Genomic DNA, 27,695 nt, shown 5'->3' with positions numbered 1-27,695 from the left:
CATGATCTTATTAACTAAAATAAATATTGCTAATTGTGTTCTCTCCGTTCTCCTACTTATAACTACAGGATAAGCCAGCTTTCATATTCTGTGTCGAAGACAGGGCACTCTTTTTTTTGAAGAGCAACTTTTTTATTGTTTTGGTAAACTTATCCAGGATTCAACAGCCGCGTTAAGTTCTTTAGTATTCTTGATCCAACAAGACCCTGTAATTATGTTTCTGAAATCTCTGATGCTGGATTTCTTAGTCCTCTTTTCAAGGTATTTTTTCTGACCTTGTATCTCTCTTTGGTTTTACACCTATGATTGACTAGTTCTTGATCGAACTTTATTACACATTTTGTAAAATACATTCCAGGTTACCATGGAAGAACATCCAACTGAAGCTTTCACAAACACATCAGCGGATAAGTGTTGGGAAACAATTCTTGACAGACTAAACGCTGAGATCGAGAGGTGTAAGAGTCTAGGTGAACAAGAACTCCCTCCCTTGGAGGTTTTGCAAAGCATTAATGGTCATAAAATGTTCGGATTCCTTAAGCCATCCATTATTCAGGTAACGCTATCTCAAATATTGAAGATCTTTTCAGCCACTGAGGAAGTTATGATCTAACTTCTGAAGTTTTAATCAATTCCGGCAAACAATTTCAGGCCATTGAAGCTCAAGATCCCAGTCATCAATGTGTAGAGTACTGGCATCACAAAGAACTTTCCTCTGAATCTTCAGGCAGTGGAAATGATGCCTCTAAGTGCTCAAATGGTTCAAGCAACTCTCTGGGTGATGTCAAGACCAAACTTTTCGGCTTCAATTTGATAAAGCAGGAGTAAGAAGATAACATAGAAGGACATTTTCGTTCATTTGAAGAGATGAAGTCATTGCTACAAGGATTCCTAAAAAAGGCCAGTCCTGCCGAGTTGAGTGCAATGCTCAAGTTATTTAGCTCTGATTCACATGTTATTCAATGGAGAGCGGCATTCGTAGCGTTGATCGAAGAGATCCAGAAAGGTTGTAGATAAAAGAAGAATAAGATCTCTCTAGTCATTTTTCAATTTATTCAGTAGTTAGGTCCATTCATAACTAAACTGAAGAAAATTCTGGGTAAGGCCAAAATATAAAATTTTCTTTTGTTCCTAGTAATAGAGTGAACTTGTTAGTTAGAGGTGGCTAATGCTATTAAACATCCATTGTAGTTGCTAGTGCCTTTGTCCCATTTATACTTTTCTTTTTTATATTTATATTTTTCTTTTTAAGCTAGCTTTTGGTGTCAATTAGGCTTTATTGATTTCATCCTTACTGATCACCATTTATCTCTAAATTTCTGTATATAAACAGAAAAAGAAATGCTGCTGATATATAAATGATGATTGATATCAATAGAAACAATACATGAAGAACTTTGCTCCTCAAATAATGTGTTTCACTTTCAACCCTTGTGTTGTAATTATTCTATAATTAGTACATATTTGTTTATATTAGGATAGATTTGGTGCAGATTTGTTTTGAATAGCTTTTATTACCTGTTATTTTCTTTCCTTAATTAGGTTGTAAATAATCTTTATATTCTGTATGTAATCACTCTTTAAGTGAAACAATTCAGGAATAATATTTAAAAATCTTCTTTTCAAGTCCTTGGCTACTCTCTTTTAAGTTCATATTTCAGTATTGTTCTCCTACAGGGCCTAGTATACCAAGACATGTTTATAAAGCATAGCATTCACAATTTTTGTCACCTTTACATTGAATAAGATTGAACACTTGGTACACTTGGTGCACCAATCCTCTTTTTAAGTTTCATTGTTTTTAAGATCAAAATATTCTTATGGTACGTCAGAAACGAAAAATTAATAAAAGAAATGTGGCCCGGAGAATTGTTAAGTGAGGTCATTTTCATCTAGAGGCTGGTCTTCCTGTCTGGCAGTGTTACCCTTCAATGCACTCACATCTCCTGTTGGCAGTTTCCTTGCTAGCCTAATCATCTGTAGAATTCAAAACTCACATACTAAGTTTCATACAAAGGCTAGTTCACATCACAAGAATTGTGCCACAAGCTCTTACTTCTTACCACTCAGTATGCTTACATTAGAAATCAATGTAATTAGGGACAGGGTAACAAAATATATAGTGAAAAATAAGTAATATCCCGAATTAATTTCTAAGAAAATTTGTAGCCAAATATTTTGTTCTTCAAATATTTTAATCGGTCTTAACATCAAACTGTTCATTAATATAGAAGAACTACTACGAGGATTTTAAAAATTTTTAGCAACTGTTGTGTCTTTGTTACATAATAATAGGGATCGATTTGTCTAACCTTTTACCAAAATTTGACGTCTAATAAAATAAAAGGTTAAAGCCTGATTTGGTAATTAAAATTTGTTAAGGATTAAAAATCTTTTAGAAGCCGATATCGGTATTACACTCTAAAAAATTGATTCTCTGATGTATGAATTTTCTAACTGAACAGTTATTAGAACTTCTTCCAAAACCACCTTGTATGAAATCTGAATATGATCACACAGGAAATGTAATATATACAAACTTAGGTTACCGAGTGGTCAAGATTTGAAATGCTGCTCGATTGGGCGATACGTTTGATTTCTTCAATGTCTCCATCTGAGTATGCAGCAAGGAGATTGCTAGCACAGCGATTCTGGTCACTTTTGCAAAAAGCATCAATCCTAGACACACCACACAACCATATTATCCATAGATATTAATAATTGATTAAAGTGACATTCAATCTTTTATAGTAAAGGAAACTAACAAGAGAGGAGGCAGAAACTCACTGAGAGCAGTCATTATAACACATCTCTGCTTGCTTGTAGTCATTAGTATAAAGGTAGATAATAATTGCACTGAGATATGCCTGCATTTATGAGCATCTCTGTTAGAGGAATTTCTCCCTAAAAATAACAAGCAAATCACATCAAAGCAACATGCAATATATATAAAGTTACAGTTACAGATACAGATATAGAGTTATAGTTCAAATGCAGGATGCAAAATTAATCAATCCTAACCTTGCACTGGCTATTGGTAGCATTACACTTGGAAGCTGCTAAGCCGAACTTCAATTGGAGAGGCGCAGCGTCCAAATACCTTTGTGTTACAGAAAACATACCCCGGAAAATGTTGCAAAATCAGCATTCAAGGAAAATTGCTAGAAAATTTTGAATGGAACTTCATACTTTACTACACAGAGATTGGATGATGAGTGTAATTGGTGATTGAACACCCCTACCCCCTTTTTATTGGGTAGGCTTGGATGTTGGTTAAGTTCTTATCCATGATTTTATTTGATTAATGATGGAGCATTAATACAAACTCAGCATCATTTTATTTCTTTAATAACAGGAAGGAAAAAAAACTGTGAAATATGGAAATGTTCATTCTTGTTACTATTGAGCACTTGTAAAAAAATATGAAGAGTGAATACAAGAATGGATGCCCGAGTCAAGAGTCAAAATTTTTTTTGTTGCTAGTTAGGTATCATTTTTCTAACTAAACACAACTTTTTGCTTCTTTCTTTTTTTTGCCCTTATATTTCTTTTTGGAAAAAAAAAGAGGAATAAAACAAAGAAGAGTACAGAGGAAAAAAAATGCAGACAAGGACACATACAAAGAAGGGTGTTTATGATGAAAATTCATGTGCAGTTTTTTATTAATTTCACGTGAAGTTAGTACAGAACCTGTTAGACCAAATGCCCCAAAGGAGCCTCTGTCCATTGGCTCATCGCGTGTCAATGCAATGCAGTCACGCACCACCACCTTTCTCATCCATAGTAAATCCAAACCCTTCTTCGTTCTCCCCTCTCTTCCATTCTCAACCACCATCCACAACCACACCATTCAACATGGACAACACCACCACTCCACCACCACCTTCCACAACCGCAACCTTGCCGCCATCATCCACTCCCTCTGTGACGCCCACCATTTCGATGAAGCCCACAACATCTTCTCCCTCTTTCTCTCCTCCGTCTTCCTCCCTGACCATCGCACCTCCAACGTTCTCCTCTCCCGCCTCCTCCCCTCTCGAACCCCGCACCGAACCTGGGCTTGTGCCCTTTCTTTGATCCAAGCTAACCACGGCTTCGTTCCCTCCATTGTCACGATGTAATTAGAATAATTAGCATATAACAATCATTGAAGTAATCAAAACAAGAGGATGTGAATTTAGTTACAGATCTAAAAGTGAGAAGTTAGAACGCAAATTGAGAAACAGATCGAGGAGGCGAAGGCACGTTAATGGATAAGGAGAAGCTACCAGAGCAAAAGCTCCAGGAAGGAGGAGAAGCTCGCAGGAGCAAAAAACGGCGTTTTGCACGGCGGCAGATTAGACTCTTTCATATTATTTCCATTTCTTAATTGAAAAATTGAAACTTCGAGAAGAAAGAAACTAAATTGAGAGATACCTGAATTGAACTACCGAACTAAAGCAGAGAGCCAGAGTGAGTCCAGACAAGAGAAGAAATGTTGCTTCGACTTCGAGCAGACACGGCGAGATCACCCACCAACGAACGCGAGACATGGGGAGGAGCAGAGCAGTAGCGACGGCGCACGGTGAGAAGCAGAGAACCAACGACGGTGCACGATGATCAGAGATAGGGACCACAGAGGGAGAGGAATAGAGAACCAGCGACTTGGTAGAAGGAGACAAGAACCCTAGCAGACCCAAATGTCTCGTCTCTTTTGAAACTGATTAAAAGAAAAAGGAAGAATATGTAAAAAGAAAAAATACAGGGGTAAATGTTTAATTATAAATTCTTCCAAAAATACAAAAACGGAGTGCTATTTATAAATATTTTTATGATGGTTAATGTTACTCCCACATAAAAGTAGTAGTAACGAATTCGTAGCCTAAAATTACATATAAAAAAAATAAAATTAAAACTGAAATTTCAGACCACATTTGAATACAAATTTAATAATAAAAAATAGTGATAAAATGATAAAAAAATATTTAGAAGGAATATATATAGTAAGTTGTTCAGATGTAATATTGTCTGAAAATGTGGTGGAGGATCAATACTTCTATCAGATGTTTCATTACGTAAAAATGGTGAGACTTGGAACATTGCATGAGAATGATGGTGGAAGGCCAGTGCTTCTAGCAGATCTTGTGTGAAAATAGTGATGAAAAGTCAGTATTTTTCATAGAGTCAAGAAGGAAAATAAATTTTTTTGTTTTAAAATTAATTTTTTTTAAGTAAGTGGTAGAATGACTTCTCAAGAAGCAAGAAGTCATATATTTCTACTTTTTCAAAAAGTTGCAAATTAACTTTTCGAAAAGTTAAAATTTTTTTTAAAATAGTGTCAAATACATAGATTATGACTTTTCATAATCCAAAAATTAAAAAAAGTAGCTTCTGCTACTTTCCAAACGGGCTCTCTTTCTCACTCTTAATCACTCTCACTCCCAATCCTCTTTCACTCTCACAAACCAGAAATAAAATTTAATTTGAAAGATTAACCATAGTAATGTTTAGGAGACTTAAAATCAAAGAAGTTAATCGTCTTAAACTTTACATTATTAATTATCTTAGTCAATCTAATTATGTAAATAATCAATTTTTAATTTTATTTTTCGGCGACGTTGAGATTGGCTAGTAAGAGAGAGACCGACGGTGCAATTAAATTTTAGATTTCTAATTAATTAAATCATTATTAACATACTTTAAGATTTAAAATTTCGAAATTAACAGCAACCGCGAATGGTTAAAATTTGAAAATGTAAGGTAAAAGAGTTTTTGTTACTTGATTTGGGTGGTTTTTTTTTAATTTTTGGTGGGCCAAGAAATTAGCCTGTGGTTCATGTTGTTCATATTCTCTATTGTCTACCAAACAGAACTGAATATTTAAGCTATTGTCGTAGTCGCTCCTTCGACCACCATCCCCGCTCATCGCCGTCGTTGCTTCACTGGACACCCTCATTAACGTGTTTGGGGTTGTATACGTGCCTCATGATTCTTGGGGGTGCTGCTGTTGTCTCGTCGCCATCATCCCTCCGTCGCTATGATTCTCCTCCTCCTCTTCTTCCTCTCCTTCTCCCCTTTTTCCAGATGTGGATGTTCGTTTTACTAGATATATGGATGATTATTTTTATTTTAAAGTGGATGTTCATTTAGTTTGGATTGGATTTATGTAAATACAATGAAATTTGGTAGATGTTTATTTTACTAGATATGTGGATAATTTTTTTTCATTCTAAACCGATGACTTGATGGAGAAGAAGCTCGGAGACGTTGAGCCGACGGCGCAATTAAAATTCAGATTTCTAATTAATTAAATAATTATTAACATATTTTAAAATTTAAAAATCGACAATTTAAAATTTTGAAATCAACAGCAACAGTCAATGGTTAAAATTTGAAAAGGTAAGGTAAAAAGATTTTTGTTATTTGATTTGGGTGGAATTTTTTATTTTTGGTGGGCTAAGAAATCAACCTATTATTTAAGTTGTTCAAATTTTTTGTTGTTTATCTAGCAGAACCGAATATTTAAATATAAATATCTTTAAAGTTAATAATCATTTATCTATAAATAAACCTTTTGATGCTATATGCAACATTACAAGAGTATCAATGCTAAAAATTCTCTCGTTCTCTCTGTTCCTTTTTTTTCTACTCTATTGTATTTTTCTTCTATATTTCACGGAAAAAAAGAAAAAAAAAGGTGTCTAATTCCAAGAAATTAAGCTTGAGGATAGAGAAATGATTATATAGATAACTCAAAAGATCCCTTGAGCATACTATCTTTTGTGGAGACCACAGGTGCCCGATTCGTATTATCATAAATTAAAGAAAAAATAAGATAAAAATACATCCGAATTTTTATACAGTGAATAAATATATTTTTAAATTTTTAATGAGTTATTTGTATATATTAAAATAAAATTTTGTTGTCAATTTACTATTGTTTATTTATCCTCTTCCTTCTCCAATTCCTTCAAACCTTAGAAATTCTAACACAAGGTGGAAAAAAAATTCTTTCTAAGCATGCATACTGCATCCATTTTCTAATGCTCTTCAACTCTTGATTAATTTCATTAATTGTCTGTAACATCTTCTTCATTTTTTCTTCTACTTTTTAGTTGCTTTCTTCTGCATATCTCCATTTGCTTTTTTCACTCTACTCCTGAATCCCACAATTTCTTCCAACATCAATAACTTCATCAGCCCAAATGAAATAATCACACTTCAATTCAACCTTCTGCATCATAAATCTGACGACAATTTCAACCATTTCACATAAGATTCACAACATTTGTCCTCCCATAACGGATAACGAAAAAACAATCTTTCAAGGTTCCACTATGTAGCATACTCAAGCACTACTACGTTAAGTCCAATAGTCCATGCAGACACTTGCCATTATTGCAGTTGAACTTCTTCTTCTTCCTATTTTTTGGCGCAGGAGACGAGTCACCACAACTACTGGTACAAACATGAGGTATATTCTTCCTTCATTGAGAGTGTGATATTTTGATACATTAGAGTTTTCAAACTCCTATTACAACAAACAGGAAGAAGATGTACAAAAAAAATGAAGAGAATGAAGGATAAATTTTTTCACCCGGTGTTAGGGTTCTTAGGGTTCGAAGGAATTTGAGAAGGAACAGGATGAACAGTGATTCTATTACACCTTTTTTTATATTTATTTCAACAAATTTAATAATGTAATAATTCTATTTTTTACTTTGTCACCCCAAATTGGCCACATCACACAATACCGTGTCATCTGGCCTCCACTACCGCTAGAAAAATTACTCAGGTCACGGAAGGATAAAATTTACAAGGAAATTTTATTTTGGTGTGTACAAATGACTCATTAAAAAATTTAGGAGTATATCTATCCACGGTGTGAAAATTCTTGTGTACTTTTATCTATTTTTTTAAATTAAATAATTAAATTTGGGGCTTACACAATATTAACTAAAAATAGAAGAAATCTGTTAGTGCCGGATGAATATTTACATATCTAAAATTAACTCATTATAATGGAATCAAAAAGTCTAGCAATATGTTCGTGTGAATTTGTTTAGTTGAGATGTGAACTACGTAGTACGTACAGACAAGAGTTTTGTTATGTATTGGACTAACTGATTGGGTACTCATTACAAATAAATCAAAAAAAAATCACTAATGTCAAATTTGTTACGGATATTTACAGCTAAAAACTTTGCAATAAAGAAAAGAACAAAAGACTAGTACGAACACCAGAATATGAAAACCTATTCATTATTTATCAAATATCAATGTGCATTTTTTTACCCTTTACACAAGCAAAAAAGGAAAATGTGGAAAGTCAGCTTGGACCCCAAAAACAAAAATTATAAGCACAGCTGAACTTTCTAGAGGTTTTCTGACCAAATTGACTTTAAAAGACAACAAAAATGAACAAATATTAAGGCAAGCTCACCTAATCCTATAAATATCCCTACCCCTTGAAGATTTTACAATTGAATGCCAACCAAAGAATGAAAAAATTAACTTTACATCAGGGGCATGATGATGCAGGGATACTATAAACAATATGTAAAACCAAAACAAAAGAAATAGGTAAAATGAAAAAAGAACAAAATTAAAATAAGAAAAAAAGGATTTACAGCAACTATGGCAAGGACCACCAACTGATTTTGTTGCCTGCCTTGACTAAGAGACAATTTATAAAATGCATACTAAGCTTCATTTCCTTTTTGCCTACTCATTTAAAAATTGGAAGGCAGGGTTCTCAAGAAGCTCTTCTGCTGGTTTCATGTCTGAGAATTCCTTCTCTTGGAGTGCTGTAGAAAGGTCATCCACTGAGAAGGGAATACTGTCAAAAAAAAAAAAAAATTAATTGGTAAAACTTGAATCCAATATGAATATTTCATAACATCTTTCTTTTTCCTAATCAATATTTCAACTACCAATTTAAGAAAATGATAATCTACATATTTTATTAAAATATGATGGTGTATGCTATGGTGCTTATACCATGATAGTTATGGTGTCTTAAAAAGTATTGCTAAAAATAAAGTAACGTTTTTTTTACTATTTAACAACGCTTCTTAACTTTAAAAATAAAAGAAAAAGTATTACCAAAATGTATAAGAAGTGTAACTTTAATTTTAACAACACTTGTGTAGCCACTATAGCCACCATAACCAGATACCATAGACTCCACCAAATATGATTAGGATTTAATAGTTCAAACTCATATGTATCCACCTTTTGCACTAGCTAGCTATTCCATGTTATGCTATTAAAGCACCACAAATCATTTTCCATAGGCAAGCACTCTCACCTGGAATTGTCATCCAACAAGAAAGAATCACTTTGAGCATTATTCGAATCCTCGGCCATAAGCACCCTCATGCTAGAAAGGACCTGAAAGAAGATTCGTGTATAATTGTCAACTGTTTACCTTTTCCTTTAATTTTACAATTGATAGAAACAGTATAGTGAAATGAAAATACTTACGTCCGGAGAAACGCTTCGAGTATTGTAGTTAGCATCCCAGTAAAGTGTACATATTCTATATAGCTGCTGGACACTCATGATCTGATGAAGAAGGAGGGGAGAAAGAAAGAAAAACAGAAGGTATAACACATGAGAAAACATGTACACTTAGAAATGGATTGAGTTTATGGCAAAAAGTGAGGGGCATGAACAGAAGACTATGCTTTAGCCTTCATCCAATTTAACGTTGATAAACAATTGCAATAATAAAAAGAAACTAAATTGAAAAATCAAACATTCCAAGAATTCATCAATTTAATTCTGCTGTACAAAGTAATCAACTATGCTATCAAATTTAGGCCCTTGGGAATATTAACAAATTAATATGCAATATGGAAGCCCCATACACTCATACAGAAAGCTTGATATCGATAGATACTTACAGGGCATAAATCGTTAATGATTTCATCATAGGAAATCCTGTACTTCTGATGAATAACCTGCTCATAAAAATTTGAAACCATTAAAGCAATTCAAGTAGCAAAGATGTAATGGATATTTTGATAATTTTATAGAGAATAACTAAGAAACATAAAATTAATCTCCAGACTGTCTTAAGCATTTGAGTATAAGATACTTGTTATTTGTAATTACTAAATAAAATCACCAATCATAGACGCTAGAACTAGTATTAGTTAGACTATCTAGATTTTTAGAAACAGGCTTGATCATGTATATTTATCAACATATGTCTGAGTAGTTTGAAAATGATCTAGAGCTTCTTATAGTAATTTGAAACTCAGAATAAAAGATGTCTTAAAGAACTTTGCTTGAAAATTATTTTCTTAGAACAAATCCAATTAAAAGTACACGTTTTCAACAATAATGTGTAAATGGAAAATACAACTCAAGAAGAATGAAAATTTAGATTTAGATTTAGATTAGCTTGATCTAGGGGGCAGAAGAAGATCCAGATCCTCTTCGGCATTTAGTTTGATAGAATTTGTCCAATCACTTAACATTATCACGGAAACTTTCAGATTTTGTGAGATGATAAGTATAAACAAAACATGATGCATAATAAACCAACAGCAATTCTCATCATCATGAAAACATTAACAGCTAGGAAAAGTCAATGCGGGTGCTACATTATCAAAGGAAGCGAGAGAAAATTACCAAGAACCCAACTGCCTGTCTGATGTGCTTAAGCTCGTCCCAAGATGAACCTGCATACTGTGAAAATCAGGGAATCAGATTAGACTTCTGAAGATATGTGCATGAATCCAAAAGCCACAAAGTGCATACATATGGACTAAAACTTCAGAACCAACATGAAACAAAATAAACAAAAATAAATTACCTCCTCCTTTGCTTGAGCACACCACAACTCCAATTCTGCTAAACCAGCTTTCACATATTCTCCATTGGTGAATGTGCAACAGTCCCGACGTAGAAGAAGACTGACAATAATTGTTGCAAGCATAGAATAGAATGTTAACCTTACTAGATTTTATAAAATTAAGCAAAAACTTTACTTTCGAGTAAAAGAAGCGGCTTACCTGTTGAAGAGTTGAACATTAATATATGAGAATGTTTGAGTGTAGATCTTTTGGATTAGGACTGGAGGCACCTGAAATCCAAACCAATATCATGTTTAATAAATTTAAGGAATAGCATCACAAGCTTAATTGGAGGGAAGTATTGCAGAAAGTTAATAATGTAATTGTTTTGTTTCTTACGAAGTTCTCTTTCAAAGTACATAGGAGGGTGTTGAGGGATTCAATAATACTTTGCCAGTGACCCATGGGAGAATCTTTGCCAAAGGATCGGCCAGACCGTAACACTCCCTTTGATGTTCTTGGGGCCTGTATATCAGCAATATGATTTCCATGAGGAATGGGCCCAAATGAGTATGTAACTAAAAAGGAACCTCAGGATCCTATTAAAATTTTCTAGAAAGTATCTCCAAAAGACAGATATAGTATACAAGGAAAAGCAAAGAGAACAATGTGGGATGTAAGACATCGTCTCCAATTTCACCCATCCATTATTCTTGATTTAGCCTCACTATAGTTCAATAATTGCAGACTGCATATCGCCCATACCTGTATACATAATGAAAGCAACGATGCCAACTCCTTTTTCAAGTTGTCCCGAAGGATACCATATATTTTTTCTACATAGGCTGTGAGCTGCTGCTTGAACAGCAAAGCAGGGTATTTAGCTTCAACCTTCTTTACAACCTCTAATGCTGGGGCCGGAAGGTTGGCTGAAGAAGGGGACGAGCGAAAACCCTGCAATGTATCAATTAAATAAATCAGACTATCAGAATAATTTAGCATATGAGAAACAATGATTATGTTATTAAGAGCATAAGGAAAACTCATTACCATAGTCATTCTTCCAAAGAGGGATGTTGGATTAGGTGGTTTTTTAACTGGGGTGGTATCACTTGCACCCCCGGACTTCAAACTTTGTTGGAGCAAAAACAATAATGCAGATGTATTTGACAACCAATAGGCCATAAGATCATTGTCATCTTGATTCTGGAAAGTGAGAAACGAATAAGTAAAAACTATTGTTATTCAAATAGCTACAATACTTTATGAAAAGCACCCTAATTGTTGAATAATTGTCTCATTAAAATTAGGATCAGATTATTTAACAGAATAGGTGGTAAATAGTAATTCACTAACATACAAATAGCTCATAGTCTTAAATAATTGGAAAGATACTTCAACAATTAAACCATGAAAATGGCCACTGGCAACAGCAGCATCCAATCTTGCATACATATTACTTCTAACACCAAGGGTTTCAAATAGATATTCATCCGCACAAGAATTGAACCATAATAACCCACAATAACCCACTCCCAACTTCAACACAAGCGCCTATTCACTGATAATTGAATATTACATTCCATTTGACTAACTATTCACTACCTTGAGTATACTATTAATCAGTGAATTATGAAATGTAATAGTGTGGTTAAGACATAACTTATTACGTGAAGGCCTAATAATTTCTTTACTCTTAGCAAAAATTATATCTTCTTTTACAAATTTATATCTGGATTAGACATAAATTTTCTGCAAGATATCAATAATCTGAGAGTGGAAAATTTATTTCTTAAGAAAAGTGAAAATAGTCACCTCAATTGCAGAACCTATCATCTGGATAAGACGGTCAAATACACTAGTTCTTTCAGCTTCAAATGATTTCCAGTGGAGCAGGCATTTGTAAATGGTGAATGCAGCAACAGGCTTTCCATGATGGAAGCCAATATTCTTCATTACACAGTTTACAAGAGCATCAACATTCTCCTGCAGTGAAAAGGATGGTTAAAAATAGTGAACAAATTAACTGGAGAGCTGATTAATAAATGTAAGAGTTTAAGCACACACATGTTGACGTTCAATGTAGGATCTCCTCAATTTGCTATCAGATTCTGTACCAAACATTTTAACAGGTGTAACACTCTCCTGCAATTACATCACATTTTAGATTTCACTAAACACAAAAGCTGGCGTAATACATGGGGGGAGAGAGAGAGAGAGTAAAAAACAAAGTACTTACAGCAGATTTCTGCTCTTCTACCACATGATGACCATTGCCCAACTTCTGCAGAAGAATATATGATGACTAAATAACATTCCACACTTGCATACAGATTACAAAACCTATACCTTTGAGCAAGCATAATTTACCTCGTAAACATGATTGGAAAGGTGCTCTGACATTGGTTTTACAGATGACGTTATCAGAGTTTGTTGCCGAAGAACCTGGTTTTCCGATTCCATATCTAAGAATTTCTCTTCAAGCCTATCAGTGTCAATTAAATCAAGAAAAGTCATATGACACTGCAGATCTTGTAAGAGCAAATAGAGTACTTGGATGACTAATTTACAGGACTGGAAACAAGCAATAGTTTGAATTATATGAATTGAAATAAATCGGACACCAAGGAAGGTCAATCAAAAACAACACCTTTGCATTGCAGTCTTCAACTGGATTATTTTTGATTCAGCATCCAAAGCTTGCTTCAACCTTTCTTCACTGACTTTGCTTGCCTCTTCATACCTCTTTTCTGTTTCACCAATTTTCTCTTCCAGAGAGCTCACCAAGTTCTGCAATGGACCCCAGCAGGAACATAAGATATGACCAACTACTTGCCAATAAAGTGAGAATATTTGATGTGCACCCAATATTGAAGACTTTCTTTAGTGCAGATAAGATACGTATGCTAAAAAAACACCTCACCTTGAGTTTCTCATTTTCACTAGTTAACTTTTCCATCAAACCATGGTCAACAACCGGAATCTCCTGTATGACAGGTACTCTCTCTGCCTCTCTTTTCATAGCCTCTTCACGCTCCTTCTTAAGAAGTGCCTTAGTCTCTTTAAATTGCAGTTGCATCTTTTGCAAAGCAGACTGTAATCTTTCGTTTTCTTGTGATTTTGCTTCTTCCATGTCAGCCTACATTATTATAAAAAAATTTAACAATCTTCACAACAAAAGATACTTAATAGTGTTCACATGGATATAGCAGCAACTAAAGTCTAATCCAACTAGGTGGCTTTTGCTACACGCATTAACACGGATAAGCAATTTAAATTAATTACAGTGCTCTCAGTTAACATAATGACAGAAATTGCCAGTTGTTGACAGTGAAATAATTTCAGTTAATAGCTAACACAGAAAAACTTGTAGTCATTTACCCTCATGCGTTTTTCCAGCTGTAACCTCAGTGTAAGATCTTCAACTTGCTTTTCAAGCTTATTTTTGGCAGCTTGGAGTGCTCCAGTTTCTCTGGCAGCCTGAAATTTAAATATAACGTTACTGAATAGCAAAATAAAAATATGTGAACAGTTAGCAATGATATATGTGAAAGCATTACAAATTTACAATTTCCCTTTCCAGCAAAAAGAGTGACATAGTCCCTTTATTCAGGAAAATTGCATAACTAATTGACTCTTACTATTATGGTTTTTCAGGCTACAATTTGAGATATTTCAGGATACCTCAACAATGGTGTATTTGTTTTATATGTCAACTTTGAATAATTAAGGTAGAGCAGAAACATGTAACAAATTTTCCTAATGCACAGACTGGATTGATTTATATAATTCTGAGTTCACTAACTAGTCTCCAAAAATTTAATTGATGGATTCCAAGGATTAATAAGGAAGGAAGGGGTTGGTTACCATCTTGAGCTTTCGTAACTCTCGGCGAGCAACTTTTCCTCTCCATGCACATTGTGTAGCAATTGCTGCCTTCTTCAAGTCCTTAAAACGATGTTGTGCCAAATATTTTCGGCAATGGCTCTGAAATACACACACAAAATTCAGATTTACAAGGATAAACTAACATAATACAAAAATAAGATTAGTTAAAAGAAATTAAAGGTCATAAATTTTTTTTCTCTTTCAGATTTACCTGAATGACAATTGCTGCCTTAGTCTGCTTCCTAAAGTTCAGCTCACAACGAGCAGCCATCCCTCGCATACCAGTCTGAATAGAAACAGCAGCACTATACAATTCTCTATAAGCCTTTCTAGCAGCATGCATGCGTATATACCTCTGAATCATCAGACTAGAAGCCTCTTGCCGCAATCCCTCGTAAACTTGTCGAGCAAGTTGTCCTGTAATAGGCATTAAAAATTCATAAGAATTCACAAGTACTTTTTCACAAAATACAAACTGAGGATAAAATTAACACAGACCTCTGCACGAAGCTTGAATCTGTATAGCAGACAAACGAAGCAATACAAAACTTCGGTGGGCCAAATAGGTACGAACTTTCCTCTGAATAATGCTTGCCGATCTTCCTAGTATTTCAGTTCTACGAGTATCTAAGTCAGCCATTTGACCAGCTCGAAGAAACACTTTTGTTTTTCCAATCTGCAGAATAAGGAGAACCAGTAAAATAAATCAATACAAAAAATATAGCCTCATATGGAAACAGTAAACTCCAGTTACCTGAACATTAATGACAACAAACACTCACAGAGATAACTTTATTCTCATTTCAAAAGAAAATAAATAAATTATTTTTTCTGGATTTGTAAGATTTATTCCCCCCAAAAAAACAGTAGTGAACAGAGTAAGAAATGTTACTAGTGGTCCCCACATAAGCTCCAAACAGTAACTCAACAAGTCAAAATGAGCATCATGTTATAAGTTCCCTAATAAGTAAAGGAGTTACCCGGATGAAGAAGAAAAAAAAAACAAAAAATTTGGAGAGTTTTGCAGGGACTCAAGTCAACAACAGATTTATACAAGCGATGCTTCATTTCCGAAATATTATGCCAAACTCCATGGTCAAGGTAATCTCAAATGATGATCACGTGGTGATAGTTACCTGATAACCTTTAAGTCCAACTTTTTCCAGAATCCTCTTGCATACAGAAACCTCATCAGAGCTGACATAAAAAATTGAAAAAAAATATCAGAAATTTGAGGTTAGTAACTAATGGGCCTGATTGGATTGACAATTCAGATACCTTCTATCTAGTGCTTCAGGTGCAAGAAGTCCAAACCGATCCACAAATTCATCAAAGGTTTTTCTAGTGGGGTACCCTGCACAGCTTATTCTAATTGCCTCCATAACTCCCTATAATCAAGAGCATAAATGAAACTCACATGGCAATAAGTTGAACTTCAACTGTAGCACTAACCATAAGGACCAAAACACGGATAAAAATTCAAGTTGTCTTACCCCACAACGCAGTTGCTGCAGAACATTTTTGTTCTCAAAAATTGCAGGCTTAAGAAGATTGTTGGGTTTTACGCAACGAATATAGTGTGGCTCGGTGGAACTGAGAGTTTCAAGTAGAGCTTGCAATTGTTGCTGCAGGACATATTAACAAGGATTATAGAACCACATATGTTGAGCAAGGGAACTAAATTGTGTGCCTTCAAAAATAAGAAAAACCACCAACCTTGAATCGTGAACCTATTGAAGAGAACTTTGATTGTTTGGATGACTCCTCAGACGAGGGGGGAAACAAACTCGATACAAAGGAGCATTTAGAAGCATAAAGAAGTGCTTGGTGTTCTGCAATAACGTAATCTTTGTTCTTGTCCAGGAACAATTCCGTTTGATAAGTCACCTAAATTAGACACATATCAGGATGCACAGTCCAAAATAAAAATAAGCACACCTATTCAAAACATTCTAGTCCTATATTATATATTTATATCATGTAATTATCCTATTTAGTAACTGATCTGACTTACATCACCAGCATAATGGCAAATTGTGAAGTCACTACGTGACAATTTAGGCTTGCTGAACCTTTTATGGTTTTTGAATGTCTGATACAACTTCTGGGCAAAAGTTTCGTGTGTTGATCTAGGAAACATGCTGCAAAAGAATAAATATACAAGTATTTTAAGGCTTTTAGCATCGACAAAGTTTAAGAACAATGGAAAAATAAAATGAGAGTAAAGGAAGATGTATTGTGATATTAGGACTCTGAATATCAAATAAAAGGATTCAGTACAAACTATACTCACCAAGCTTCATCAAGAAGAGAAATAATGCCACCAGGTTTCTGAAAATTAAACAATAAATATACCATGGTAAATAATAAATCCACTGATAACAAACTGCACAAACACAATGGTGTCATCATCTTGTTAGGAATAAATGCAAAAGCCCTAATGACAACTTGATTAAATACAACAAAAATTAGTCTACACGCAACTACTTTTTTGTCTTGAACTTGTTATTACAACCAAATCTTCTAATTGAGAAAAATTAACTTTAAGAGTTTTCCTCTTTTTTATTAAAAAATCAATGGAAGAACATTCTCGGAATGTTGAAGGAGAGGATACAACGTGAAGACTAAAGGGACTAAGCATCATCCAAAACTCATTCCGAAAAACAAATTAAATTCACAGATTATTTTTGATAAATATATATACCTTTAGATTTCTGTTCTTTTTCTTTTTTTTATGCCAACAAAATTTGTTACAAAATATTTTCGGTTAACATAACCACTAGAACTGTCATCCAAGCTGTGCATATGCAAGGGATCTTTCCTTGCATGGTATTATTTACATTGATATTTTATCAAGAGAATCACTCCTTGACATTTCATGAACAAATCAAATATACTGCTTTTTATCAAGAAAAATTTAAAATGAAATCATATCTAAAAACATCTACATTGCAATTTTCTTAATTGATTATTGTTTAGAAACCTTTGAGATAAACAAAACATTTCACTTCTTATAAAAAATAACAACGAAGACTTATCCAACTAGATGGGATCTACCACATAGACAAAACAATGATATTGTGTCTTGTCATGTATTATGTCTGCAGTAAATTCATTAATGTATCATGTCTTTTAATCAAGTATATGCAATAATAAATTTCCAAAACAGATGGAGTGAATAGTGCAAGAAATAACCATATCCTCGAAACAAAAATAAAGAACCAATTATTTGTGAATGCTTTTTGGGTATTTACCACTTGTTTTCTCAACGGAAACACTTCATGTTAAGCACAATTTCTCGTATGCAACTAATTTTTTTATTTTACAATGAAATGAAACTAGAGTTGTCTTTTATCCAATATCTTCTACAAAAACATGGTAAGTTGTCTCTGATATCTCAAAAGAACAATGATATCCTAAAGAGAGAACTTTATTTACAAAGTTCTAACTTAAATCTCTTCTTTCTACTAGAGAATTAGAGATAGCAAGGGAAAGGAGATGGGAGTAGAATAGGGGACCCTAGACTTTGATGTAAGAGAATTAACCATTAAATGGTGGGCTCAAAAATTGCTAATTTAAAATTTTAAACACCTAAAAATTAAGATGTTATTGCCAATTTGAATGTATTTGATATTTAGAATTGTTATTTAACAACATTCCCTAATAGAATTTTTAAAAAGTGATGGGCAAAGGCAAAAACGCTAGTCTGTCAAGACATAGTTTTAGAAGAAGAGGGGTGGTGGGAATTGAAACTACAGAACTACTTGAATCACCACCCTTGCAAATTCTTGTGATATCATACCTCATGTACAAGCAGATGCAAGATAATTAGTATCTACAGCCACACATTACAATATGCTCAAACATCTTATACTATAGTAAGATAAAGGAAACAGTCAAAGAACAGAATGATTGTGCAGTTGGAAGGAAAACCTTTTCGATGAGATCCAGGACATCTTGATTGTCAACAAACTCAATGTAACTCCAATCAATCTCCTCTTTTTTATATTCTTCTTGCTCCATTTTGAAAACATGCTGCAGAATAAATATTAAAGCATTAGAAAACATCTAAAATGAGTATAAACAAGTATCCTTATGTTTCTGTTACAATTATACAAGCAAACATTCCAGTCACTACAAAGAAGATAATCTGTATTTCACAACAAACCTGATTAAAGTGTTGCTGAAGCTTTTCATTGGTCAAATTAATACAAAATTGCTCAAAACTGCAAAATAGAAAAATCAAACATTAATCACAATTTACAGCTCCGCCACAATGTCGATTTAGATGTAGACAATAACTACTGCTTGATAGAAAGGCATTAAATTAAGTCATGTTTGGGAGTTTTGAAACGAAGAGACACGGTTCATAATGAAATAGAGTTTGAAATGGGGTCAACTGCCATTTAGATCGAGATTTTTTAGCTCCTAGAGTTTATATCCTTATCAATATTTCATGTAATCCTATCATCTATTTAATAAATAATCTAGCCCAATACCAAATTAGTTAAACTGGGCATCACTCAACATCTTCTTGGTATAAAGCATCTTAATATCTAGCATCACACAATATTTTTCAAGCATGTAGACGAGTGTACAAACTATTTGGAATGCATATATTAGTTTTAGTACAAAAGCTGTCCTGCTATCCACATCAACAACTTTGGGCTGGCCATTCCGCACCCTCTTTATGATACTCAGCCTTTGGACATGCTTGTAACTTGGGACAATGATGGGTTCCGCTCCCCATTGTTGGAAGTCATTATATCAGATAATGTAACAAATTACAAGTATAAATTCCCGTACTAATTTCTTGGATCTTCACTTAAATAGATTAGCCTATCTGTAGAGAACAAACAAAACATATCACAGTAATGCACCTGTTAGTCTTGAAACTTTCAAAACCATAAATATCCAGCACACCGATTAAGGACTTCGACTCAGGGTCTTGACCAATTGAATTATTAATTTTATCCACCAGCCTGCCAAAGATGACATAAAATTACTAAAGAGCGAATTGAGCTAACTTGCCCAAACCAATAACCAAGGTTCAAAATAATCTATCTTCAAGCAATATGCTCGCAACTTACCAGTCAAACAACCTCGTGTACACAATCTTAGCCAAAGCATCTCGGCTAAGTGCAGCAGATTCTGGATCCAACCATTTAGTAATTGTTTCATCACGTGTAACAATCACTCGCTTGCAAAGAGAATTCTCAAGTGCCTTTGCATCACACCTGAATAAAATTTCATGACCCAAGGAATTTAAATTGAGAGATATGATGTGCAAACCTTAGAATATGATTAAGCAATGCAAGCTTGCAATGTTTGCTCACATGAAAAGTTCAGCAGCAGTTTGTAGATGGAACCGAGATTTTTCATCTTTGGGCGTAGATGAGTCAATTTCCTGACCTTTTGTAAATTCAATATTGCCAAGATGCAAAATTGCAGCTACCACTCGGAATATTGCTTCCTGAAGAGAGATGAGGACAGAGGAAAAGCAAAAAACAAAGTATTGAAGATCACATAATAATTGGTATATACTTAAAGAAACTGCCAATAAAATACCTGCTCCTCAGAACTTATTCCAACAACATCCATTGCTCTCCTTGTATCATGATATTCTTTTGCTTCATCAACTCCTTCCAACTCAAAGCAATTTGTTTGGTTTAGATAATGAAATGTTCTTGGGTTTCCTAATTTGTACTTCTTAACATCCTGCCAAAAGAATTGTTTTTTAGTTACAAAAACTAAGTAAAATAATGCGGTCAAGAAAAATGATGAAAATGAGTTGAACATTAACAAGTAATACCAACAAGCATTACCATAATCAAGTCAAAAGGTACAAGAAAGCTGACGCCTCGGCCTCAGTAATTGAAAAGATATATCCATCCCTTTTTGTTAACAATATCTCTTCTTTTTTATTAAAAAAAAAGGGTCATTTCAAAAATATATAAGAAGACAATGAAAGGAAAGAAATCAGCACCTCTTTTTTCTATCCAGCAACATACTACCATTTAGTTCTATGTTTACTAGTTAGTTTCATAGTAACTTACTCAAATTTATGATTCATGCAAATTAATAAAGCTCTATATATACATCTAGTCTTTCACTTCTTCCCATCAATATGATCTTGAACCCAAACAAAATAAATCCATTACCTCTGGAGGTGCAGCACACAGCATATAGAAACAGTGATAATTTCTTTCTGGATCTGACAATTGGCAAACACGTGATCTTTCCAACAGATATGTTCTAATAGCAGCTCCAGAAATCCTTCCCCTCTGGTCAAATTGGATCTCCACAAACTTCCCAAAACGACTGCACAAGTCACAAGTGATGAAATAGTAACACATTTCACACCTTGAATTATTGTTCCTAACAGTCTTTGCATTGCCAAAGGCTTCTAGAACAGGATTGGACTGAAAATGAGAAAAGAAGGCCAAAACATAAGTCTATGTTAAATCTGTCTTAGCTTTAAGTAAAACAATACCAAAAGTATGTAAACTAAAAGATATATAAAATGGTACAGAATAAGCTTGCCAAGAAAAACAACCCTTAAGAGGGAGATTGATTTGGTTTCTGTTTACAGTAAAATGTTTTCATTAATAATTACAAAAATGCCACATCCTTCTATTTGAGTTATAAACATAACTCCGTGAGGGAAACAAGGAAGAATTAAAACTTGGTGGCATTTTCTTAGCCATCAGTTAAAGCATATCGACTAAATATAAAAAATAGAAAACAAACCAAACACCAACGTTAAAAAAGGTCAAATTCTGTTACCTCTAGGACTTTCTGCTCTACAGTCCTACCTTCACCAACAGCAGCTCTACCTCCCATGTAAGCAAGATAGCGCATGAGTAACTTTGTGCTTTCTGTTTTACCAGCTCCACTTTCACCACTAACCAGTATTGACTGACTGATTCCTTCATTAATCATAAGCCTACATACACAACAGTTTATGTGGTCAAACTTGTGAACTTTTACACAAATAATATAAATAAGAATTTAATTTTGATGTACTAACAGTGTAAAGGTGTCTTACACTTGCATCCAATTAAGTATCACCATGTCAGAAAAAATAACTACTTTCAACAATCAATGCGTGAATGGTCATTTAAACTAATGGAAGTGACTGAACAACTGTGTAAAATGGTTTCACACTGTCGATGCATCAAAATTAAACTCTATAAATAACTACCTATATGCTGCATCTGCAACTGCAAAAGGATGTGGACTTAGCTCGCCAAAACCTGCTCCTTTATATTGTGCCATCATATGGCTATCGTATAAATGAGGGAGCTTTATGAACGGGTTCACAGCAATCAATATATTCCCAGTATACGTCTGGAAGCAAAATATCATTGTAAGGCTAAGTGAATGTCAAAGAAGTATAAATACACTAAGATACAAGAGAGACATTTTTTAGAGAGTAGGCATCCAAAGCTCATACATATATTTCATTGATGTCATATCTAGATCTCAGATTAGCTAGGACACCAGGTTCATGCAGATAAGCAAGCTTTGTCATATCATCCACTCCACATGGTGGAGCTTCAGTATCTTTATGATAAACGCTGGACACTTTAACCACAACCTGCAAATTTAAAACAACAGAGTGAGGAAAGGATTTCACAATTTTAAGACATCATACAGTTCCAACTTCTGAGTCAACTTTGGAGGTAATTTCAAAATTTTATATATAGTACATGTTAAGTACAGTCATGCTGCAGGCACTTAACTGTGCTATCTTCACATTATACACATTATGCAACCCTTAAAATATTGCCACCAGTTATTCATGTTTACGAATTTATTGCAGTCAAAGCAAAACTGGTACATTCAAAGAACAAGAAAATAAATTACTGAAGAACAATGAACAGGATTAAATTAAAATAAAAATCATGCAAACCCACCGTCTTCCCTGAAGTGCAAAGGACTTTGATGTCTTGCCCCTTAACCTCCAAAACTTCACCATCTATCCAAGCTGCCTCTGGATCCTCCAACCAAACTTGGGACCCAACTACAGGATTGGCAGTAGCAGCCTACAATGCAGAGTGTCACAACAAAATAAAACCACTAGAGATCTCACCGTGTCTAATAACTATATTCATATTCAAGTAATTACAATGAAACCTTTAACCTAAATCAAAACAGGTCAAATCAAGTTATCTACCTTCAAATCTTACTCAAGTGGTATAAAAGTATGTTAAATGGTCACACTAGAAAGCAATAAAAGATATATATATATATTTTTTTTGGCAGAAAAGAAACTGTAACTTCTAGTTTAAATAATTTAAAAGATTGGCTCAGGTAACAAGCAGCAACTCCCACAACTTTTGTGGGTTAATAGCATCAGTAAAAGCTCCGTAATCAGAAAATGATTCAATACCATATAGAACGTGTTTGAAAAGGAAGTCGGAATCCTTGTTCTTCCATCTACATTAATCTGATTGTTTCACATTTTCTATCAAAATGTGCAATCTAGAGTCTACCGAATTTTTCAAACCATCAGTCTCATTGGAATAAAATGATTAATTCATTGAAGTATACAACTAATATCACCCAAATTAAATTTTCCTTAATTTATCCATGATATCCAAGCAAGGAATACAACCAGTTTAGAAGACAAAGACGAAGTAATTGCTTGGTTGTTTGTCAGATTCGGTCTTGTTCAACAACCTAATTGACTACAAAGGACACACATAATCCTCAGTTAAAATTCACAACTGAATTAAAAATCCCGAACAAAACTGAACAAATTTCTCCATGATTGAATTATTGAAAATTCATCCAACCCAATCAATGATGTAACAATGCAAATTTATCAAGTCGTAATCGGCGGACCATATCCTAAGTTTCCTATTTCAAGAAATATCCCAACAGATTCATGCCGAGTCCAATCACCAAGCCTACAAATCATCTCTATAAACCTTAAGAGCCAGTATTCGTTCATAGTTAAACTAATCTTCCCCTAAATCACATATTAAAAATTAGGAGGGAATAAGTTTTCCAAAGAAGTCAACAAATTACTAGCAACCCTATAAGAACGAAACCATGTTTCTCTGCGAATTTGAATTGAACCAAAACAAGCTACAACAAGAGAGGGAGAGAGAGAGAGAGAGAGAGAGAGGTGAGGGGAAAAAATTAGTATACCACATTGCAATCTGACCCCTACAATGTCGCTACTAACACATTGACCAAAAAATCTAAACAACCAAATCAAAAACCGAATCATATACGTGTAACAGAATTCTCAGACATAAACAAAGATCCGAAATTCCGATTTTACCGCAATACTAGATCAGCTCCTAAAAGTTTGAAAATATGAGGAAGAAAAAATGACATAATATCTAAAATTAAAAAAAGGCAAACATTTCCGAAGAAAGTGAGAATCTTCATCTACAAGACTTCAAATTGATTCAACTATGACCAGTAAAAATCTAATAAGTAAAATTTAAAAAAAAAAAGAACGAAAAATCAATACCATTTTGCAATCGATTTGATTGGATCAGAAGCTTCGGTTTGTTCCGGATCTAGCTCCAATGGCTGCTACTCATCCACACTCCTGAAGAGCAAGAAGATCCTTTGCACCACGATTCGATGCAATTTCCAAAATAATCGAAAATATATATATATATATTTATCTACCAGCTGAAATTTTGTGTGTGTAGTGAATGAAATGAATGGGAGAGAAGAAAGAGAAAGAGCTTAAACCTCTTCACCAAAACGCTGAAAAATATTTTTGATGAAGAGGATTATTATTACTAAGCTCTTTCAGTTTATGGTTTCGGTTTTTTCCTTTCCTTATTCCTTAGCTGCTGCTTCTTCTTCGCTACTTTTCTTCTTCTCTCAACATCTTTGTCTTCGGGTCTAAGTTTATTTTGTTATTATTGATTGATTGATTAATTAAGTTAAAGGTAGAATAATCCAAATTAATTATTTTCTGTAATGAATGAAATTGGTAAGGTTCAATTTGCAATTAATTAAGGTAAGTATGTACTGTTGTACACGTAAAATAAATAATAAAAATTTATAGAATTTTTGTAAGGTGAAATTCCAATAATGACCTTGTAGCGTGACATGAATTACGGGACTTTGATTTTCTGACGCGGCGAACTCGGAGACAGTCACGCACCCTCTTGCTCTCGATGCTGTCTGAAAATATTTCTTTTCTGATTTATTAATATTATTGTTATGAGTGTTTCTCTTTTAAAAATGGGAATTAGCCTAACGCACTTGTTAAATAATTAAGAATAATACCTAGTATGTTTTTAATTTATTTAATAAAGAATTTGTATTTTTACTTTCAGTTAAAATTAATTTTTATATTTATAAAGACACTTTTAATCAATTCTTAAAATTTCAGGCAAATGTGATAGTTTTGGCTTTAAACATAAAAATACTTAACAAACCAACTATTTGAAACGAAAAATTTTATAAATACACCAAATACGCTTCACACGCACAGGGACGGACACAAGGAGGGGCGAGTGGCGGCCTCGGCCCCCCCAACTTTTTTAAAATTAATAAGTTATTATGTATAATTTAATTTTTTTTAAAATTATTTAGTATTTAGTCTAGTATAAATAAAAGTCTAATCTAATTTAAAATATTAATAATTTTTAATATCTAAAAAGTAAGTAACAATATTAAAAAAATCTGAAAAAAATATTATTACTAATATTTTTTAATTAAATAAAATTTTTCAAATCTCATAAAGTGAATTCTATTTTTATTCATTTGGTATTAATTCTCTCTGTTTCAACTGCTACAATTAAGAGATCTTTTTCAACTATGAATATTGTGAAAAATAACTTAAAAACAAAATAAAAGATGAATTTCTTGCTAATTGTCTTTTAATTATATTGAAAAAAATACTGAAAAATTTGACACAAATTCTATTATCGGTGAATTTTATGATACGAAGAATCGACCACTTTGTTAGTAAAAAGTATACACATATTTTTTTTACTTTAAAATATATTTTCTATTGGTATATTTTTGTAATACATCTTATATTATATAATTTTTTTACATAATTTTTAATATTATATGTGTTATTAGCCCCATAATATCATTTCTGAATCCGTCCCTACACACGCATATAAAAATTTTTGTTATTAATTAATTGTGTATTTAAATTATTTTTTAATTAATAAACAAAGACAATGCGTGTTTAATCGTTAAGAAAATACTAACGTCAAAATAGTATTTATTATAAAGTATAAAATTTAGTTTAGTAAAATTTTTATCTTTTAAAAGTAATTTATAAAATCTTTCTTTTAAAATATAGCTTTTAAATATTATAGTATTTATACTTTGATAAATTAAAAATAACTTTTAATAAATATAAATAATAATAAATGTGTTTAATAAAATAATTTTTAAATATTAAAAATATTATAATAGACATTAATGTAATAGCTAAATTTAAAAATTAACTAATATATGATGTTATATTAAAAAGTTTGGAGTGTGTTGTAAAATAACTAAATAAATAAATAAATAAATAAGAGGTAACAAATATAAAATATGAAAATATATTTAGATAACTCTCGTAGTAATATTTACTAGAATTACTATATCAATATAATAGATTTAATTAATATATTTAATAATATTAAAATAAAGTATATAAGAAAGAGAATAGTAGCAAAGAGAGAGTGAAGAATGTTTTATATTCTTATTGTTGTGTAACTATGTGTTGTTCAACTTCTATTTATACATGGGAGGCTTCTTTTTTCTCTATCATTAAATGTAAGGACTTTGGTAACATAACATTTCAATATGGGAAAGATGAGCCGCACATGGTCATCCATTTCATTCTTATCGCAACACTCCCCCTTGAATGACCATTTAGGATTATGCCTCGTTAAAACCTTACTAAAAAAAAACTTAATGGAAAAAATTTTAGTGAAGGAAAAAGAGTACAAAATCCTTTGTGATGGAACTGTCTCATTAAAAACCTTGTCAAGAAAAATCCAATGGGAAAAAAACCTGATCAAGGAAAAAAGAGTACAATTTCTCCCTCTTGTCGATATCATTTAATGTCTCGAAATTGGCGCATCCCAATCTCATGTACCAATCTTTCAAAGGAGGATTTCGGGAGTGACTTTGTGAATAAATCTGCCAGATTATCACTTGAGCGGATCTGTTGGACATCAATTGTCCCTTGATTTTGAATATCATGAGTGAAGAAGAATTTGGGAGAAATATGCTTTGTTCTATCACCTTTGATATATCTGCCTTTAAATTGAGCAATACATGCTGTATTATCTTCAAACAGGACAGTTGGAGCTATCTTCTGATCAATTAATCCACATGATGACAGAATATATTGAATCAAACTCCTGAGCCAAAAACACTCGCGACTTACTTCATGTATCGCTAGTATTTCAGCATGATTAGAGGAGGTTGCTGCAATTGTCTGTTTTGTGGACCTCCATGATATAGCTGTACCACCATATGTGAACAAATATCCTGTTTGAGATCTCCCTTTGTGTGGATCAGACAAGTATCCAGCATCTGCAATCCAACTAGTTGTGACTGAACCATATGGATAAAACAATCCCATATCAACCGTTTCATGAAGATATCGAAAAATTTACTTGACTCCACTCCAATGTCTTCTGGTTGGAAAAAAACTATACCTTGCTAATAAATTCACAGCAAATGATATATCGGGTCGTGTATTATTAGCAAGATACATTAGTACTCTAATGGCACTAAGATATGGTACTTCAGGACCAAGGATATCTTCATTTTCTTCTTTAGGACGGAATTGATCCTTTTTCACATCCAAATATCTTACGATCATTGGGGTACTTAATGGATGTGACTTATCCATATAAAATCTCTTCAAGATCTTTTCTGTGTATGTTGTTTAATGAATGAAGATCCCATTTTTTGCATGCTCGATCTGCAGGCCGAGACAAAATTTAGTCTTTCCAAGATCTTTTATCTCAAACTCTTCTTTTAGAGTTTTTATAATTGTTGGAATCTCTTCAGGAGTCCCAA

The 27,695-nt window shown here is 33.3% G+C and overlaps 3 protein-coding genes across 3 annotated transcripts; 1 reads left to right on the top strand and 2 right to left on the bottom strand.

Moving 5' to 3' along the window:
• Window positions 1–171: 171 nt before the first annotated feature.
• Window positions 172–1,344, top strand: LOC107473952 (lysine-specific demethylase JMJ18-like). The gene is made up of 3 exons (XM_052257487.1): window positions 172–261; window positions 359–556; window positions 652–1,344. Exons 2-3 carry the CDS (start codon window positions 365–367, stop codon window positions 826–828), a joined length of 369 nt encoding a protein of 122 aa, XP_052113447.1. The 5' UTR covers window positions 172–261; window positions 359–364; the 3' UTR covers window positions 829–1,344.
• A 454-nt stretch (window positions 1,345–1,798) lies between these two features.
• LOC107473957 (gamma-soluble NSF attachment protein-like) lies at window positions 1,799–3,162 on the bottom strand. The gene is made up of 4 exons (XM_016093553.3): window positions 3,022–3,162; window positions 2,788–2,867; window positions 2,550–2,679; window positions 1,799–1,977 (listed from the first exon to the last, which is right to left on the bottom strand). The coding sequence occupies exons 1-4, from the start codon at window positions 3,118–3,120 to the stop codon at window positions 1,873–1,875; spliced, it is 414 nt and encodes a 137-aa protein (XP_015949039.1). The 5' UTR covers window positions 3,121–3,162; the 3' UTR covers window positions 1,799–1,872.
• Window positions 3,163–8,225: 5,063 nt separating this feature from the next.
• Window positions 8,226–24,553, bottom strand: LOC107473950 (myosin-6). Its single transcript, XM_016093546.3, has 39 exons — window positions 24,163–24,553; window positions 22,592–22,720; window positions 22,129–22,272; window positions 21,877–22,022; window positions 21,459–21,618; window positions 21,036–21,094; window positions 20,834–20,993; window positions 20,241–20,390; window positions 20,009–20,145; window positions 19,763–19,909; window positions 19,553–19,654; window positions 18,841–18,898; window positions 18,606–18,707; window positions 16,966–17,003; window positions 16,687–16,813; window positions 16,389–16,559; window positions 16,166–16,297; window positions 15,951–16,060; window positions 15,809–15,869; window positions 15,171–15,348; window positions 14,884–15,089; window positions 14,652–14,771; window positions 14,166–14,264; window positions 13,708–13,923; window positions 13,435–13,574; window positions 13,155–13,269; window positions 13,024–13,068; window positions 12,852–12,929; window positions 12,600–12,770; window positions 11,835–11,990; window positions 11,550–11,738; window positions 11,184–11,309; window positions 11,004–11,074; window positions 10,805–10,904; window positions 10,621–10,677; window positions 9,888–9,944; window positions 9,466–9,546; window positions 9,290–9,372; window positions 8,226–8,818 (listed from the first exon to the last, which is right to left on the bottom strand). Exons 1-39 carry the CDS (start codon window positions 24,163–24,165, stop codon window positions 8,704–8,706), a joined length of 4,539 nt encoding a protein of 1,512 aa, XP_015949032.1. The 5' UTR covers window positions 24,166–24,553; the 3' UTR covers window positions 8,226–8,703.
• Window positions 24,554–27,695: the final 3,142 nt, after the last annotated feature.

This window comes from Arachis duranensis, chromosome 2, assembly GCF_000817695.3.
Source record: "Arachis duranensis cultivar V14167 chromosome 2, aradu.V14167.gnm2.J7QH, whole genome shotgun sequence".
Classification (NCBI taxonomy): domain Eukaryota; kingdom Viridiplantae; phylum Streptophyta; class Magnoliopsida; order Fabales; family Fabaceae; genus Arachis; species Arachis duranensis.
This window is presented reverse-complemented; position numbering and strand designations above follow the sequence as displayed.

Bases quoted from the DNA above. Each gene is read 5' to 3' on its own strand.
- LOC107473952 (XM_052257487.1), top strand. From the start codon at position 365: ATGGAAGAACATCCAACTGAAGCTTTCACAAACACATCAGCGGATAAG. The intron at 557-651 runs GTAACGCTATCT...AAACAATTTCAG, and splicing joins TTAAGCCATCCATTATTCAG to GCCATTGAAGCTCAAGATCC.
- LOC107473957 (XM_016093553.3), bottom strand. From the start codon at position 3,120: ATGTTTTCTGTAACACAAAGGTATTTGGACGCTGCGCCTCTCCAATTG. The intron at 2,868-3,021 runs GTTAGGATTGAT...TCATAAATGCAG, and splicing joins CTACCAATAGCCAGTGCAAG to GCATATCTCAGTGCAATTAT. The intron at 2,680-2,787 runs GTGAGTTTCTGC...TGGTGTGTCTAG, and splicing joins TGTTATAATGACTGCTCTCA to GATTGATGCTTTTTGCAAAA.
- LOC107473950 (XM_016093546.3), bottom strand. The intron at 16,298-16,388 runs GTTGGTGGTTTT...TATGTCCTGCAG, and splicing joins CAATAGGTTCACGATTCAAG to CAACAATTGCAAGCTCTACT. The intron at 13,069-13,154 runs GTAAATTATGCT...ATTCTTCTGCAG, and splicing joins TTTCCAATCATGTTTACGAG to AAGTTGGGCAATGGTCATCA.